We start from the raw sequence: 14,315 nt of genomic DNA on the forward strand, positions 1-14,315 counted from the left end.
CTGGGACTACTGGCACACACCACCACACTGAGCTAATTTTTTTTTATTTGTTGTAGATATTGGGTCTAGGCTGGTCTCAAACTCCTGGCCTCAAGCAATCCTCCCACCTCGGTCTTCCAAAATTTTAGTTTTATAGGTGTGAGCCACTATGCCTGGCCTGTGCTGAGCACTTTATATGAAATATTTCATTTAATCTTTAGAAATATTATCTTTTTTTTTTTTTTTGAGACACAATCTCACTCTGTTTCCTGGGCTAGAGTGCCGTGCCGTCAGCTTAGCTCACAGCAAGCTCAAACGCGTGGGCTCAAGCGATCCTCCTGCCTCAGCTTCCTGAGTAGCTGGGGCTACAGGCACATGCCACCATGCCCGGCTAATTTTTTCCATTTTTAGGAGAGATGGGGTTCTCACTCTTGCTCAGGCTGGTCTTGAACTCCTGACTTCAAGCGATCCTCCAGCCCTGGCCTTCCATAGTGCTAGAATTACAGGTGTGAGCCACCTTGATCGGCCTTACAAGTATTATCTTGAATTTGTAATTGGGAAAACTGAGGCTTGAGGTCATGTAAGTAGTAAATGATGAAGCCAACACTTTAATCCAGCTCTCTTGGTGCCAGAGACCAAATCTATAAGCACTATATTTCTTTTTACTAATTTTAGCTCCATGAGTAAAGCTTATATGGTAGAGTTTCAAGTCAGCTGTTGCTACCATACTTTCCTGTGAGTAGTTTTCCCCCTGAGAAAAAGAATAAAGCTTGTAGCAGTATCTCCTCCCACAATCTTTAATGCTTTCTTTGCCTTGATCTTAACGTTTGGGAGAAAGGAAAAGCAATTCACTTCACAATGTACTTGGGATCTCCTCTTCAAAGGCATAATTAAAACTGCCCCGGTGGTAATAAACAATAATGCCAACCAAATGGATGACTTGTCAATTTGTAGTATTGGCCAAAAATTTTATATGTTCATGGACCATATACATTCTTTCACCAGAAGTTTCCTGATTTGTTAAAATATAAAGATCCTAAAGTTGCCTTTATTCTTGGAGAACCTTACTCTGACTCATGTAACTGGTTTGGATATCGTCTTTCAAGAAGATAATAGTGGTGTAATAAGCCTTTAGGTCAGCATAGCATTTGGTGTTGCCTATTTTAGTAAACTTATATTTGGTTAACTCCTGCTAATGAACAGTATTATTATCAAGGAGATGATGTCGTTTACTTATTAGGTGAATCCCTCTCTATATTAATACAAAGCTCTGTGCTGCCATGGCTTGCTTTGGTCTTCTGGTTCCTGGATGTGGTATCCAGCTGTTTGGTAGGTTCCCCCTCCATAACCCATGGAATTCTGAACTATATTTCTCAGCTATGAGCTGCCTACTGGATTCACTGTTTAAAAAAGTGGGAGTTGGAATGTTCCTTTTTATATGTTTATTGAAAAGAGCAAAAGTGCCATGAAGAGTTAAAATTACTTTGAGTGTATACAGCTAGTATTGATTGTATGAGTTAGTCTAAAAAACTTTGGCTGTGTGTTCACTTCTGATGGAGTTTGGGTCAGATGAAGGTGATTACAAGAAAATGCTTGGCATTAAAATTTTTCACATTACACTATTATTTGATGGTAATTCATTAATTCTTCATTTACTTTTCTTATTCATTAAGTATCAACAAATCCTTATTTGGGAGCTGAATAAGATGTGTCCCTTACAGTGGTGCTCTTTCGTGAGGGGACATCCCCCTGCCAAGTGTCTGTTGGTAGGAACCTGCTTGGCGTGGGGTCTTGGTCTAAGGAGGAGGGGTTGTAAGTGGGGTTTATGATCTAATAGAGCTGTTTAGAGACTTCAGTTTGCCTTTGTGCTAAATGTAGTGAACGTGCTTACAATTTGCAAAGAGATTCAGGCTCTCAGATCTTGGAATTATTGGAATAAAATTATGTGTATGTATTCTTGATACGATTTTTTCCTAGGTATTTTGGGAAATAAATGTCTTTGATGGGGGGGTGGTAGATAACTTTTTCAAACTTTTTATCTGCAAATGCGTATTATTTTTTGAGCTTATATGACTATGCAAGTGTAAAGAAGAAGTATAAAGTACAGGCTATCAAATTGTCCAGAAGAAATTACTAGTCTGAATTATTCGAATATGTGCACCAGGAATAAACCTTTGAAATCACAGGAATGTTTCCAGACAGAACAAGATGGATTTTTTTCTTCCTAACTAGGTGCGTAGAGATAATTTGCTGTTTTAAAAGGCGTCCTCCCTCATCGCACCGCCCCGCCCCGGTCAAATCCAAAGTATTGAGCTGCTTTACAGAAAGCTAAAACCGAGCTCCAGCAGCAGGACACGAGAACTCGCTACCGGAACGTTTGTGTTACAGAGCCTCGCCCCTAGCCGGTGCTCTTTCGCGAAGGGAACGTCCCTGCCAAGTGCCTGTCGGTACAAACCTGCTTGGCGTCCGGTCTGAGAGGGCTTGTAGTAGGTATCTGTGGCTGAAGCAGGAGTTCGGGCAGAGTCGGTAGGAGAGAAGGCGTCATGGATGATCAAGGCTGCCCCAGGTGTAAGACTACTAAATATCGGAACCCCTCCTTGAAGCTGATGGTGAACGTGTGCGGACACACTCTGTGAGTCGGGCAGCAGTGGATTCCTTGGGGGAGCGACGCTCAGGGTGGGAGGAGAGAGCCCGGAGATGTTCGGCTTAGGCTGGGAGTATTAAAGGGCATCGTTAATTTCAACACTGGGGAGGAAAAATGTGAAAAGGAAGCGTTGTGACTTTAAATGGACTGGAGCCGCAAGCCCCGAGAAGCTCTGGCCTGCTTTGAACTGCGGGTTACCAGTGAGATGCCCAGCAGTTTGTCAGGTTCCCCCTCCATAGACAATGAAAATACCGATTGTATTTCCAGTCTCTCTGTTGTCAGCTTGAGTCCAGACATATTGCTGGTTAAAAGCATGGGGAATTGGAGTGTTTCTTTAGTTTCATATGAAATGTTTTTATTGAGAAAGAGCGAAAGTGCTATGAAAACTTAAAATCACTATGAGTGTATACTGCTGCTCTTTATTGTATGAGTTAATTTGAAAACCTCGTGTGTATGCCCCCTTGTTCTGATGGACTTCGGTTAGACTCTCATCACTAAAATGAGGAAAACCTGGACTCTAGGCAGTTAATTACGGAGATATAATAATGGCTGGCATTCATTGCGCGCACATTTTGTACCAGGTACTGTTCTAAGCGCCTTACCATTAATTATTTCACTTCATTTCTGTAACAGCCCCACGAAGTGGTTACTGGTATCATTTTCATTTCACAGAGAAGAAAATCGCGACTGCTCAAGGCACCTTATTAAGTGGGCCTTCCTAGAATTGGAACCTAGGAATTCTTACTGTAGAACGCCAGTTTTGAGGGTGGAAGAAGGGATGTTGAGTTTGTGTATCTTGAAGGATAAGTGTAGGAATTGGTTGAAGTGTTTCTTGCTAGATTTTATGGTCAGATGTTGTTTAGTAAAGATGGTTCTATAAAACATGGATGAAAGGTGCCATATAATGGTGAGCACATATTCCATTCCTGTAGTTTCTCTGAGGTTTTTAGAGATTAAAAAAGGATAATCTACACTGTGGTAAACAAGGTCTTTAGGTAAGCATAATTGCATGATTAGCTGTAGTTATTACAATTATTATAGTGGATTTGTTAATTTACTTAATTGGTCCCTTTATCTAATCTTAGTTTCCTTTGCTTTATTCAGCAAAGGAAGTATAGGAGACTGTGACTGAATGGTTTAAGATAAGAAGTAAGGTAAAAGTAATCAAATAGAATACATGGAAAAGGGAAACAAGGCAAACATTGTAGGTTGGCTGTTAGGTTTCTAGAGAGATTTTGTTCAATTTCTCTCCATTTTCCTTTATCAGGTTTGTTACAGTTGGTGCTAAAGGAAAAAGAGTTTGGTTTTTAGAAAGATACTAAATGTAATTTACCGGAAGGATGCTAAATGGAATTTTCTGGCCTAGCAGAAATTAGCCAATCAGGGAAGATTATAGGATTTCAGTAATATAAATGGCATTTTTTTATTGAATGATTATAAAATATTTAATTGGGAATTGCTTTTGTTGTATGCTCAGTCCTTTTTTTTTTTTTAGGACTAAGAGTTAAGAGTTGTCTAATTCATTCTGGCGTTGCATTTATTTTGGTTAATCTGCTAACCTGTTAGATTCAGACCCCACTTTATAGTCCTTTTTTGACTTGACACGTGAACAAAGTGAATAAAGCCTGTCTGATATCAAATTCTTTACTCTTGCAGGCTCTGTGGCTTTGGGCAAATGACTAATTTTTTGTTAGTGATTCTTCTTATCTGTATAATATAGAACATAGTGCTGCCCGTGTCACAGTCTGAGGATTAAATAATATATGTAAAATATTTAGAGTTATTTAGTAGAGTTTCTGTCACATATTCAATATATATTGTCTATCAGTTATCATTATTTGTGTATGTTATGGGTGATAAGAAGAAATGAAATTAATACAGGATTTATTTGGCCTGCTATGGAAGACTTGCAAAATAATGATTATCCTTAAATGAATTCAATACACTATAAAATGTGAAAATACAGCTTTAATTATAATGACTTTATTGTAATTTTCATAACATCAACTCTTTAGCATGTTCTCTAATTAATCATCCTTAATAAGAAGTACCTTCAGCTAGGCTAAAACTCTCCTCTGTATCAATGAATATAGGAGTGAGCTCACTGATTTTTTTTTTTGTAATTAATTTAAGAAATTATATAAACAATAATGAAAGCAACAAAAATGTTACATGAAATGTGAACATTTCTCTGGTTCATTTCCTTCCCGAGAGGTAACAACTTTTAGGTTGTTTCTGTATCTTTTCAGGTATTTTCCTTGCATACACAAATGTGAATGTGTTAGGGTAGAAAACCTTTTCTTCCCCTAGCATAAACAGGATCATATATATATTCTTGTTTTTTCCTTATGTATATCTTGGATATCTTTCCTAAATAAATATGCATATGTCTTCCTCTTTATTTTTAACATTTGGATAGTAGTCCATTGTTCAATTATAATTCAATTGATTTAGTCAAATTTTTTTTAAAGAATTTTATTTATTATTTATTTCAGAGACAGGGTCTCACTCTATCACCCAGGTTATAGTGCAGTTGTGTGATCATAGCTCACTGTAACTTCAAACTCCTGGGCTCAAGTGATCCTCCCACCTCAGCCTCCCAAGTAGCTGGGGACTACAGGCATGTACCACTATCCTTTGCTAATTTCTTTTTTTTTTTTTGGTAGAGACAGGGTCTTGCTATGATGCCCAGGCTGGTCTTGAATGCCTGACCCCAAGCGATTGTCCTGCCTTGGCCTCCCAGAATGCTAGGATTACAGGCACGAGCCACCATGCCTGGCCCAAATTTTTTTGATTAATATTTAGGTTCCCAGTTTCTCACTGGAGTAAACATCCATATATACGTATATATATGCACATATACATCTTTAAGCACTTATGCAAGTATATCATAGGGTATAGCAGGTAAATCACAGGGTAAATGTCTAGTAGTGGAATTGTGTTGGAGTTTGTACCTTTTAAATTTGATAAAAAGTGCCCAGCTGTTTTCAAAAAAGATTGTATTAAGCTGGGCAAAGTGGCGTGTGTCTGTAATCCCAGCTACTTAGGAAGGTGAGGCAGGAGGATTGCTTGAGTCCAGGAGTTGAGACTGCATTTCAAAAAGAAAAGAAGATAGTATCAATTATGTTCCCAACAACTGTATGGGGATTCCTATTGCCACACATCTTTGCTAATATTGACTATTTTTTTAAGTCTTACATTCTGATAGATAAAAACATGGATCTTAATGAGAAACTATTTTGATTTGGTAGTATGTTGAATTGTTTGTGTAACATGTATTTCATAGGATTAAATTTAGACATTTTTATAATATACTTGCTAGTCTGGAGGAGCAGGTATTGTTATTTAGCATTACTATTTATATTTGTTATCTATTGCTGTGTAATGAATAAACTCCAAAATTAGTAGCTTAAAACAACAAACATTTATTATACAGTTTCTGAGGGTTAGGAATCTCAGAATAGCTTGGCTGAATGATTCTGGCTCAGAGTCTCATGAAGTTGTAGTCAAGCTGTGGGCTAGGATTGATTGCAGTCTAGACTTGCCTGGGCCTGGAGTATCTGTTTCCACAGTCACTCATGTAGCTCTTGTTAAGAAGCCTCAGTTCCTCCCCATAAACTCCTCCATAGGGCTTCTTATGATATATCTTCTCCCAGAACTAGTGACATGATGGGAGGAGAGAAAGGAAGGAAGAGAAAGAGGGAGGGAGAGAATGAATGAACTGGAAATTGCAGAGCTTTTTAAAACCCAGTGACAGAGGTAACATACCCTCACTTCTGGTGTATTTTACTGTTACAGTATGGGAGGTTATTTACACACAAGAGTGTGAATACCATGAGGCAGGGATCGCTGGGCTGTCTTGAAGGTTGGCTTCCACAGGATTTTATTAACTTATTTTTTGTTTGTATCCTCAAGTAGAAAAGACATTTCAGGAGGCAAGTGATAAAGTGAGTAGGAGTAGTGCTTCATAAATGATAGGAAGTATAGGATTATGGAAAGATTAATTGGGAACACTATTTATGGGAAAAAATATGGCAGCAGAAAGAGAAAATAAAGAAGGGAAACATCATGAAAAGACCTTTCTTCCTTAGCTGCTAGCAATTGAGGAAGCATATTCCCTTATGTATCAATTCAGTCTGGCAAGTACACAAATGAATTGATTGCATGCACATAGAAGATTTGATTTGATTTTGTTTTCTTTTTTCAATTCAAGGATGAACTTTGTCTCAGTTACAAAAAAGGGTAATTTTTTTTCTTTACCAGGACACCTATTTCAATAAATGAATCTTCCATATAATTCTGAAGGCATCTTGAATTAGATGGAACCAGTCATATCTAATTCTCATTTAACCATAGTCTTTAATAATTTAATTTCTATCCCAACCATTCTTGGCAAAACCAGTCTCCGGAAACTTTAGATGTATCTGATTTTACCAAATCTACTTTTTTCATTTTAAACATACACAAGACACAAAGTACTAGGTAAGCAAAATCATTTATACCATCCTGATAGGAAAGTCCGTATTTTGCCATATTAAAATCTTTCTCTATTTCTTTCTTTTTTCTCTTCCATTTCTTTCTCTCTTCTTTAATGTTGTTACTAGATAGTTTATTCTGAAGAGTTATCCTGAAGAGTCTGAATTTTGCTTTTTGCATATCTGTGATATTGTTATATATGTCCCTCTGTTCTCTATATTTCCTTTAAATTGTTAGTTATATTTAGAAGTTTTATATGATTCAGGTTGAATTTATTTGTTAATTGTAAGAACAATTAATAAGTGGTATTAACTCATTCCTTTTAGTGAATATACTGGTCTTATTTTATACCTTTGTGTAGATTGGGACACAGCACCTCCTCTGGGGAGAAAAATTAGGAAAAGACACTCATTTTAGGTGGGAGATTTAGAAAAGGGGACTTATTAGACATATTGTTATTAATTTCTAATTTTATTCTGTTGTGGTACGAGAGTATACTCTATAAAATTTCAATCTCTTGAAATTTTTTGAAAACTTATTTATGGTCCAGCATATAGCCTGTCTTTGTGAATGATCAGTGTACACTTGAAAAGAATGTGTATTCTGTAGCTGTTTGGTGTAGTGTATTATAAAATTATAAATGTCAATTAGGTCAACTTGGTCGATAATGTTACTTAGATCTTATATATCTGTAATGATTTATTTTATCTACTCATTTTATCAATTATTCCAACTATGTGGATTTGTCAATTTCTCTCTTTAGTTTTTGGTCACACTTCAAGTATTTTGAAGCTCTCTTGTTACATATATATTTAGGATTGTTATGCCTTCCTAATGAATTTCTCCTTTTATTGTTGTGAAGTGACTTTGTAACATCTTTGTCTCCTGTGATATGCTTTGTCCTGAAGTTTCTGTCTCATATTAATATGGTGCTGTCAGCTTTCTTATGTTTGCTGTTTGATAGTATATCTTTTTCCATTCTTTTACTTTCTACCAATGTGTGTCTTATCTCTGGTAGACAGCGCATAGTTGGGTCTTGGCATTTATCTAGTCTGTCAATCTCTGCCTTTTAATTGGTGTGTTTGTCTACTTATATCTAATTATTGATATCATTGGGTTTAAGTCTATTTGCTTTACATTTGTCCCTTTTGTTTTTTGTTCTTGCTCCTTTCCTGCTTTATTTTGAATTAATTAGGTATATTTAAGTATTGGCCTATTAGCAAATATCTCTTTATTATTATTTTGGTGGTTTCTCTAGGTATTGTGTATCTTTTACTTCTATATATGATCAGTGTTGTTAGTTTTGCTTTAAACATTTGTTGTGTTTAAGGATATGTAGATTTTTTTGGGACAGGTGTCTCACTCTGTCACCTGGGCTAGAGTGCAGTGGCGTCAGCATAACTCACTGCAACCTCAAACTCCTGGGCTCCAGCGATCCTCCTGCTTCAGCCTTCTATATAGTTGGGACTGCAGGCGTGTGTGCCACATGCCACTATGCCCAGCTAATTTGTCTGTTTTTTTGTAGAGATGGGGTCTCACCATGTTGCTCAAGCTGATCTTGAACTCCTGTCTTCAAGCAGTCCTCCCACTTAGGACTCCCAAAGTCCTAGGATTACAGGCATGAGCCACTGCACCTGGCCCTTCATTTGTTTTTATTGCTGATTACTATTCCATTGTATGGCTATACCACATTTTATTTATCCCTTCATCAGTTAAAGAACATTTGGGTTGTTTCCACTTTTTGGCTATTGTGAATAATGCTGCTATGAACATTAGTGTACAAGTTTTTGTATGGACAAATGTTGTTTCTTTCAGGTGTACACTTAAGAGTAGAATTGTTGGATCATGTGGTAACTCTATGTTTAACCATTTGAGGAACTGTCATACTATTTTCCAAAGTGGCTGTACCATTTTACATTTCCGCCAGCAGTGAATGGAGGTTCAAGTTTCTCTACACAGTTGATAATACTTGTTATTAACTATCTTCTGATTATAGCCATTCTAGTGGGTATGATGTGATGAAATATTATTGTCTTTTATGTTTACTTACTTATTTACTATTTTTGGTGCCCTTCCTTCCTTTGGATCTGATTTTATAGTTGTATTGATTTCCTTCTGCCTGAAGAACATTCTTTAGCATTTCTTGTAGTGTAGGTCTGTTGGTGAAGAATTCACCCAGATTTTGTTTATCCAAAAGTGTTTTTACTCTAATATTTGAAAGATATTTTTGCTCAGTATAGAATTATGAGTTCACATTTCTTTCACCACTTGAAAGATACCATATCATTGTTTTCTGGCCTCTATTTTGTCTGTTGAGAAGTCAACTTTACTCATATATTTTTTCCCCTATTTTTTAGATTATATACTTTCTATCGATCTGCCTTCAAATTCACTCACGCCTATCTGCCATTTCCAATGTTCTGTTAAGCCTATTCAGTAGATTTTTCATTTGTTGTTGTACTTTTTCTAGAGTTTCCATTTTGGTTATTTTAATAGTTTTCATTTCTCTGATGAGATTTCCTATCTGTACAGTCATGCAGATCATATTTTCCTTTAGTTCTTTGAATATATTTTCCTTTAATTCTTTGAACATATTTTGCATTAATTCCTTTAAAATATTTATAATAGCTAATCTTAAGGTTTCTGTCTGCTAGATACAACATCTTGGCTATCTCAGGGTTACTTTATATTGACTGCTTTTTTTTGGACCATGGGTCATATTTTTCTGTTTTTTTAAATTTAATTTTTTGTATATTTAGTACTTTTTAATTGTAGGTGGTACATTATAGAGATCCTGGATTTTATCTTTTTGTGAAAGGTGTTGATTTTTAAAAATTCTTGTAGGTAGTTCAAAGTACTGGCTGATTACCTTGAACTTGTGTATGCTTGGTTTTATTCTTTGCTAGAATGGATTTGTGGAGAACCCATTGTGTTTCCTTACTTTAGTGTAACTCAACCAACAAACTTTTAATCCCTTGAAAAACCTGTGGGGCTTGATTTTAGTCTTTGTTAGGGTGAGTCTAGAATGTCTTATTCTAAGATGTGGTTCTTACTCTTAGTTGAGGCATTTTTGGTATCTCAACTGGATGTCTGAGGTGTTAATAAGGTGTTAACGTGGTTTCCTTGCTCTGGTTGGTAGGAACTCCAAAGATACCCAGTACTCCTTAACTTCTAGTATCTATTCTTCTCTTAGTCACTCTCTTTTAAGCCCTAATTGGTTTTGCCCTGCACATGTGCAGCCTATTCCTTGGCCAAGGATTTATGGGGAAATTCCACATGTCTTCTAGCCTCTCTGCCTTGCAGATTTTAGCCACATCAGCTACCCTGAACTATTATTTCTGCCTGTTGAGCTTCGACAACCACTGTGCCTTTCTTAAACTCTTGCTTGCTGGGCCATGGTTATGGCAATTGTTCCCAGGTAGAAAGCTGAGGGCATTGTAGGGCTCACTTTGTGAGTTTCCCATTTCTCAGGGATGTCTTGTCCTTCTGTTGTCTAATGCCTGTAAACAATTATCTTACACATTTTTTTTTGTCTTATGGTTGCTTATGGTGGGAAGACTAGTCTAGAATCAGTTACTCTATCATATTTGTTAGCAAAAGCAGCCTTTACTCTTGTTAAGCCATTTACTTTGTCCTGTAATCTTGCAGAGTTTCTCAGTTCTATGTGTTCATGTTTATTTTCTTTACCTCAAAATTGCTTGTGTCCCTTTAACATTTCTTTTCTGTTGTACTTCTGCTTTTTCTTACTACCTTGGCTTCTTCCACAAACTTTTCTAACCATTCCTTTTTTTTTTAAAAATTGGAGTGTTTTAAGTTGATTAGGAGAACTGCTCAGAACAGCTCTAGAGAATTGACACCTCATATCTTCTGAATGATAATTACAATGAAGATCTCAAGATTTTGTGATCTATAGGCTACACCATATAGCCTATCCCTCCCTAAGTATGTAATAGGCTATACCACCTAGGTTTGTGGTTTTTTGCTTTCACTGCATATGTAAGAATTGCTGTCCCATATATTTTAATAATCCAGAGACAGACTGAGTAGTAGAAAGAACACTGAATCATGAGTTAGAAGACCTAGGTTCTAGTTTTGCCATAGACTGGCCAGTTGAGGCCAGCCGTATAACTTTGATTTCTTCATTTGTTTAGAATAAATAATTTCCAGCCCCCATCAAGCTCTTAAAATTTCGGTAATTTAACTTAATAGTTAATTAGAAAATCATTGTAATCAGTAGCTTTAGTCTTTTCGTTGACCTTACATCATTAATAAAATTCTTTCATAAGATATTAAAATTTTAGTTATTTTTATTAGCTGTAATTTTTCTTTTCCAGTATGAGGGAGGGTGCTGATCACTTTATACAGAACATTTTTTATCATGGACTGGTTATTTTATGTCTGTAATGTATATTTTTTGGTTTGACTAAAAATGACTATTAGTATACTTTAGTCTTTAAGATGCAATGTGTGCTAATATTCTTATTTCAGTTCCTTTTCTTATTGAGCATAACTTAATGTTATAGTCCTTTAAAACTGTTTATACAATGTTTAGTAATTATGTTATTTGTAGTGTTTCTTTTTGTAGGTGTGTATATAGCTCTATCTCCACTCTATTCTTCTCTAAGTCTACACTGGAAATCCTTTTTTTAAGATTCATTTCATATATATGTATGTGTGTGTATGTGTGTATATATACATACATACATATATATATAAAAACTGTGTCGCTTAATGATGGGAATATGTTCTGAGAAACGTGTCGTTAGGTGATTTCGTTGTTGTGTGAACCTCAAGTGTACTTATGCAAACATAGATGGTATTGTTCTTGTTCCTAGGCTACAAACCTGTACAGCACGTTGAATACTGTGTTGAATACTGTAGGCAATTGTAACACAATGGTATTTGTGTATCTAAACATAGCTAAACACATAAAAGGTACAGTAAAATGCAGTATAAAAGATAAAAAATGGTACACCTGTATAGGGAACTTACCACACATGGAGCTTGCAGGACTGGAGGTTGCTCTGGGTGAGTTAGTGAGTGAGTGGTGAGTGGATGTGAAGGCCTGGAACACTACTGTACACTACTGTAGACTTTATAAACACTGCATTTATGCTATACTACATTTATAAAAAATTTTTCATCAATAATAACCCAAGCTTATGTAACTTTTTTACTTTATAAACTTAAATTTTTAAAATAATTTTTAACTATTTGTAATAACACTTAGTTTAAAACACAAACATGTTATACAGCTATACAAACATTTTTTTATATTCTTATTGTATAAGTATTATTTTCATTTTCTACTTTAAAAATATTTTATTTTTTACTTTTTGAACTTTTTTGTTAAAAACTAAGACACAAACAAACCTTAGCCTAGGCCTGCACAGGGTCAGGATCATCCATATCACTGTCTTTCACCTCCATGTCTTTTCCCACTGGAAGGTCTTCAGGGGCAATAACAGGCATGGAGCTGTCATGTCTCCCATGATAACAATACCTTCTTCTGGAAAACCTCCTAAAGGACCTGCCTGAGGTTGTTTCATGGTTAACTTAACTTTTTTATTAGTAGAAGAAATACACTGTAAAACAAGAAAAAAAGTATAATCTAGTGGATACATAAACCAGTAATGTAGTCGTTTATTATCAAGTATTATGTACTGTGCATAATTGTATGTGCTATACTTTTATATGACTGGCAGCACAGTAGGTTTGTTTACACCAGCATCTCCAGAAACATATGAGTAACATTATGACATTAGGATGGCTAGGACATAATTTTTCAGCCCCATTATAACCTTATGGGACTACTGTTGTACATGTGATCTGTCTTTGACCAAAACATTCTTATGTGGCACATAACTATATACAGTTTTCTGTTTTGGAGGAAACCTTTTATGAAGTTCTACCTGCAGGTATCAAAAAGTTTCATAGGATCTTTGGCTTCATGGGCACTCTTTAGAATCTCTTTCCCTGGAAGTTTTATTCTCAAATTTGTACTCCAAAATTGAAACAGGTAAGTTGAAGCTATCTAGTAGATATTCAAGCTTATTTGTTAAAATGCAAATTATTTTATTCTGTAAGAACCCCAAACAATAGCACATTAGTTTCCTTTTGGCATAAAAGTACAAATAGAAACAGAATTAATTTTTCTCATTGCTTTTTTTCTGCTGTGGGCATAAAATGTATGTCTAACAAATATGTAATGTTACAGTCTGATTGTCTGAATTTGAATCCTAAGTTTGCTACTTACTGTTACCTGTACAATTTAGAGAAATTTAGTCATTCTTGTTAAGCCTTTGTTTTCTCCTCTGTACAATGAGTTTACTTCACAGGGATACTATGAGGATTAGATGAGATACAGTTCAAGTAAATTTAAGAGTAAAGTTACCTGATAATTATACAGAATTATTTTTAGTATTTTAAATGCAAAAAATATAGTTTTTTAGGTTAAGTTTCAGGAATCTTTTTTGGTAATTTACTTCCTGTTTACTTAGCAACCAGTCCCTGAGACAGCAAATAGAATAATTGAATGAAAATTAAACCTAGAGATTTTAATGATTTTCTTCTGGTTTCAAATGTGTTAAGCCTATTTTCAAAGAAAAATGTAAGACAACAGTAATTTATTAGTTGTTGATGTTTACTAATAAATATGTTTACAGTCTTTCTCATATACTCAATAAATGTTTCAGGCCATTGATTCCCAAAATTGCCTTATCCTAAGAATCATCTGGGGTGCTTCTTTAAAATACAAATTTTGGGGCCCTACCATATAGATCTTTCCAAGGAAGGACCTGTATTTTATGCTAGCTATCTAAGTAAATTTTGTGCTCAAGGAGTTTTGAAAACAGTGCCAGGGATACAACAGTGAAAGTGGCAGATGTGGTTTCTGCCCAATTGGTTTTATAGTGTGTTAGCTCTTCTTTTGAGTTATTAGAAGGAAATCACTTTTTCTCTCCTTTTTTTTTTTACAAGGAAGAAAAGGAAAGTTTAGAGTTATAAAAATATTCTTTGTGATTAAAATATGAAAATGGGCTTTTTTCTCTTTGTTAAATAAGCTATTTGTTAAAAAAAAGAGTAATATTTATTAAAGAAAGAAAAACCTGGCCGGGCGTGGTGGCTCACGCCTGTAGTCCTAGCACTCTGGGAGGCCGAGGTGGGTGGATCATTTGAGCTCAGGAGTTGGAGACCAGCCTGAGCAAGAGCGAGACCC

At 35.6% G+C, this 14,315-nt stretch overlaps 1 protein-coding gene across 2 annotated transcripts in view; it reads left to right on the top strand.

The window, feature by feature from the left end:
• The first annotated feature begins 2,394 nt into the window (after window positions 1-2,394).
• Window positions 2,395-14,315, top strand: part of MNAT1 (MNAT CDK-activating kinase assembly factor 1) — a 208,133-nt gene continuing 196,212 nt past the window's right edge. For both annotated transcript variants that reach the window (XM_012656279.1, XM_012656280.1), the window contains exon 1: window positions 2,395-2,611. In XM_012656279.1, coding sequence (XP_012511733.1) covers window positions 2,523-2,611 — 89 coding nt within the window. In that variant the 5' untranslated portion in view covers window positions 2,395-2,522. The remainder of the gene's footprint in view (window positions 2,612-14,315) is intronic.

Source organism: Propithecus coquereli, unplaced genomic scaffold (genome assembly GCF_000956105.1).
Source record: "Propithecus coquereli isolate 6110/MARCELLA unplaced genomic scaffold, Pcoq_1.0 Scaffold5, whole genome shotgun sequence".
In the NCBI taxonomy this organism is placed as follows: Eukaryota; Metazoa; Chordata; class Mammalia; order Primates; family Indriidae; genus Propithecus; species Propithecus coquereli.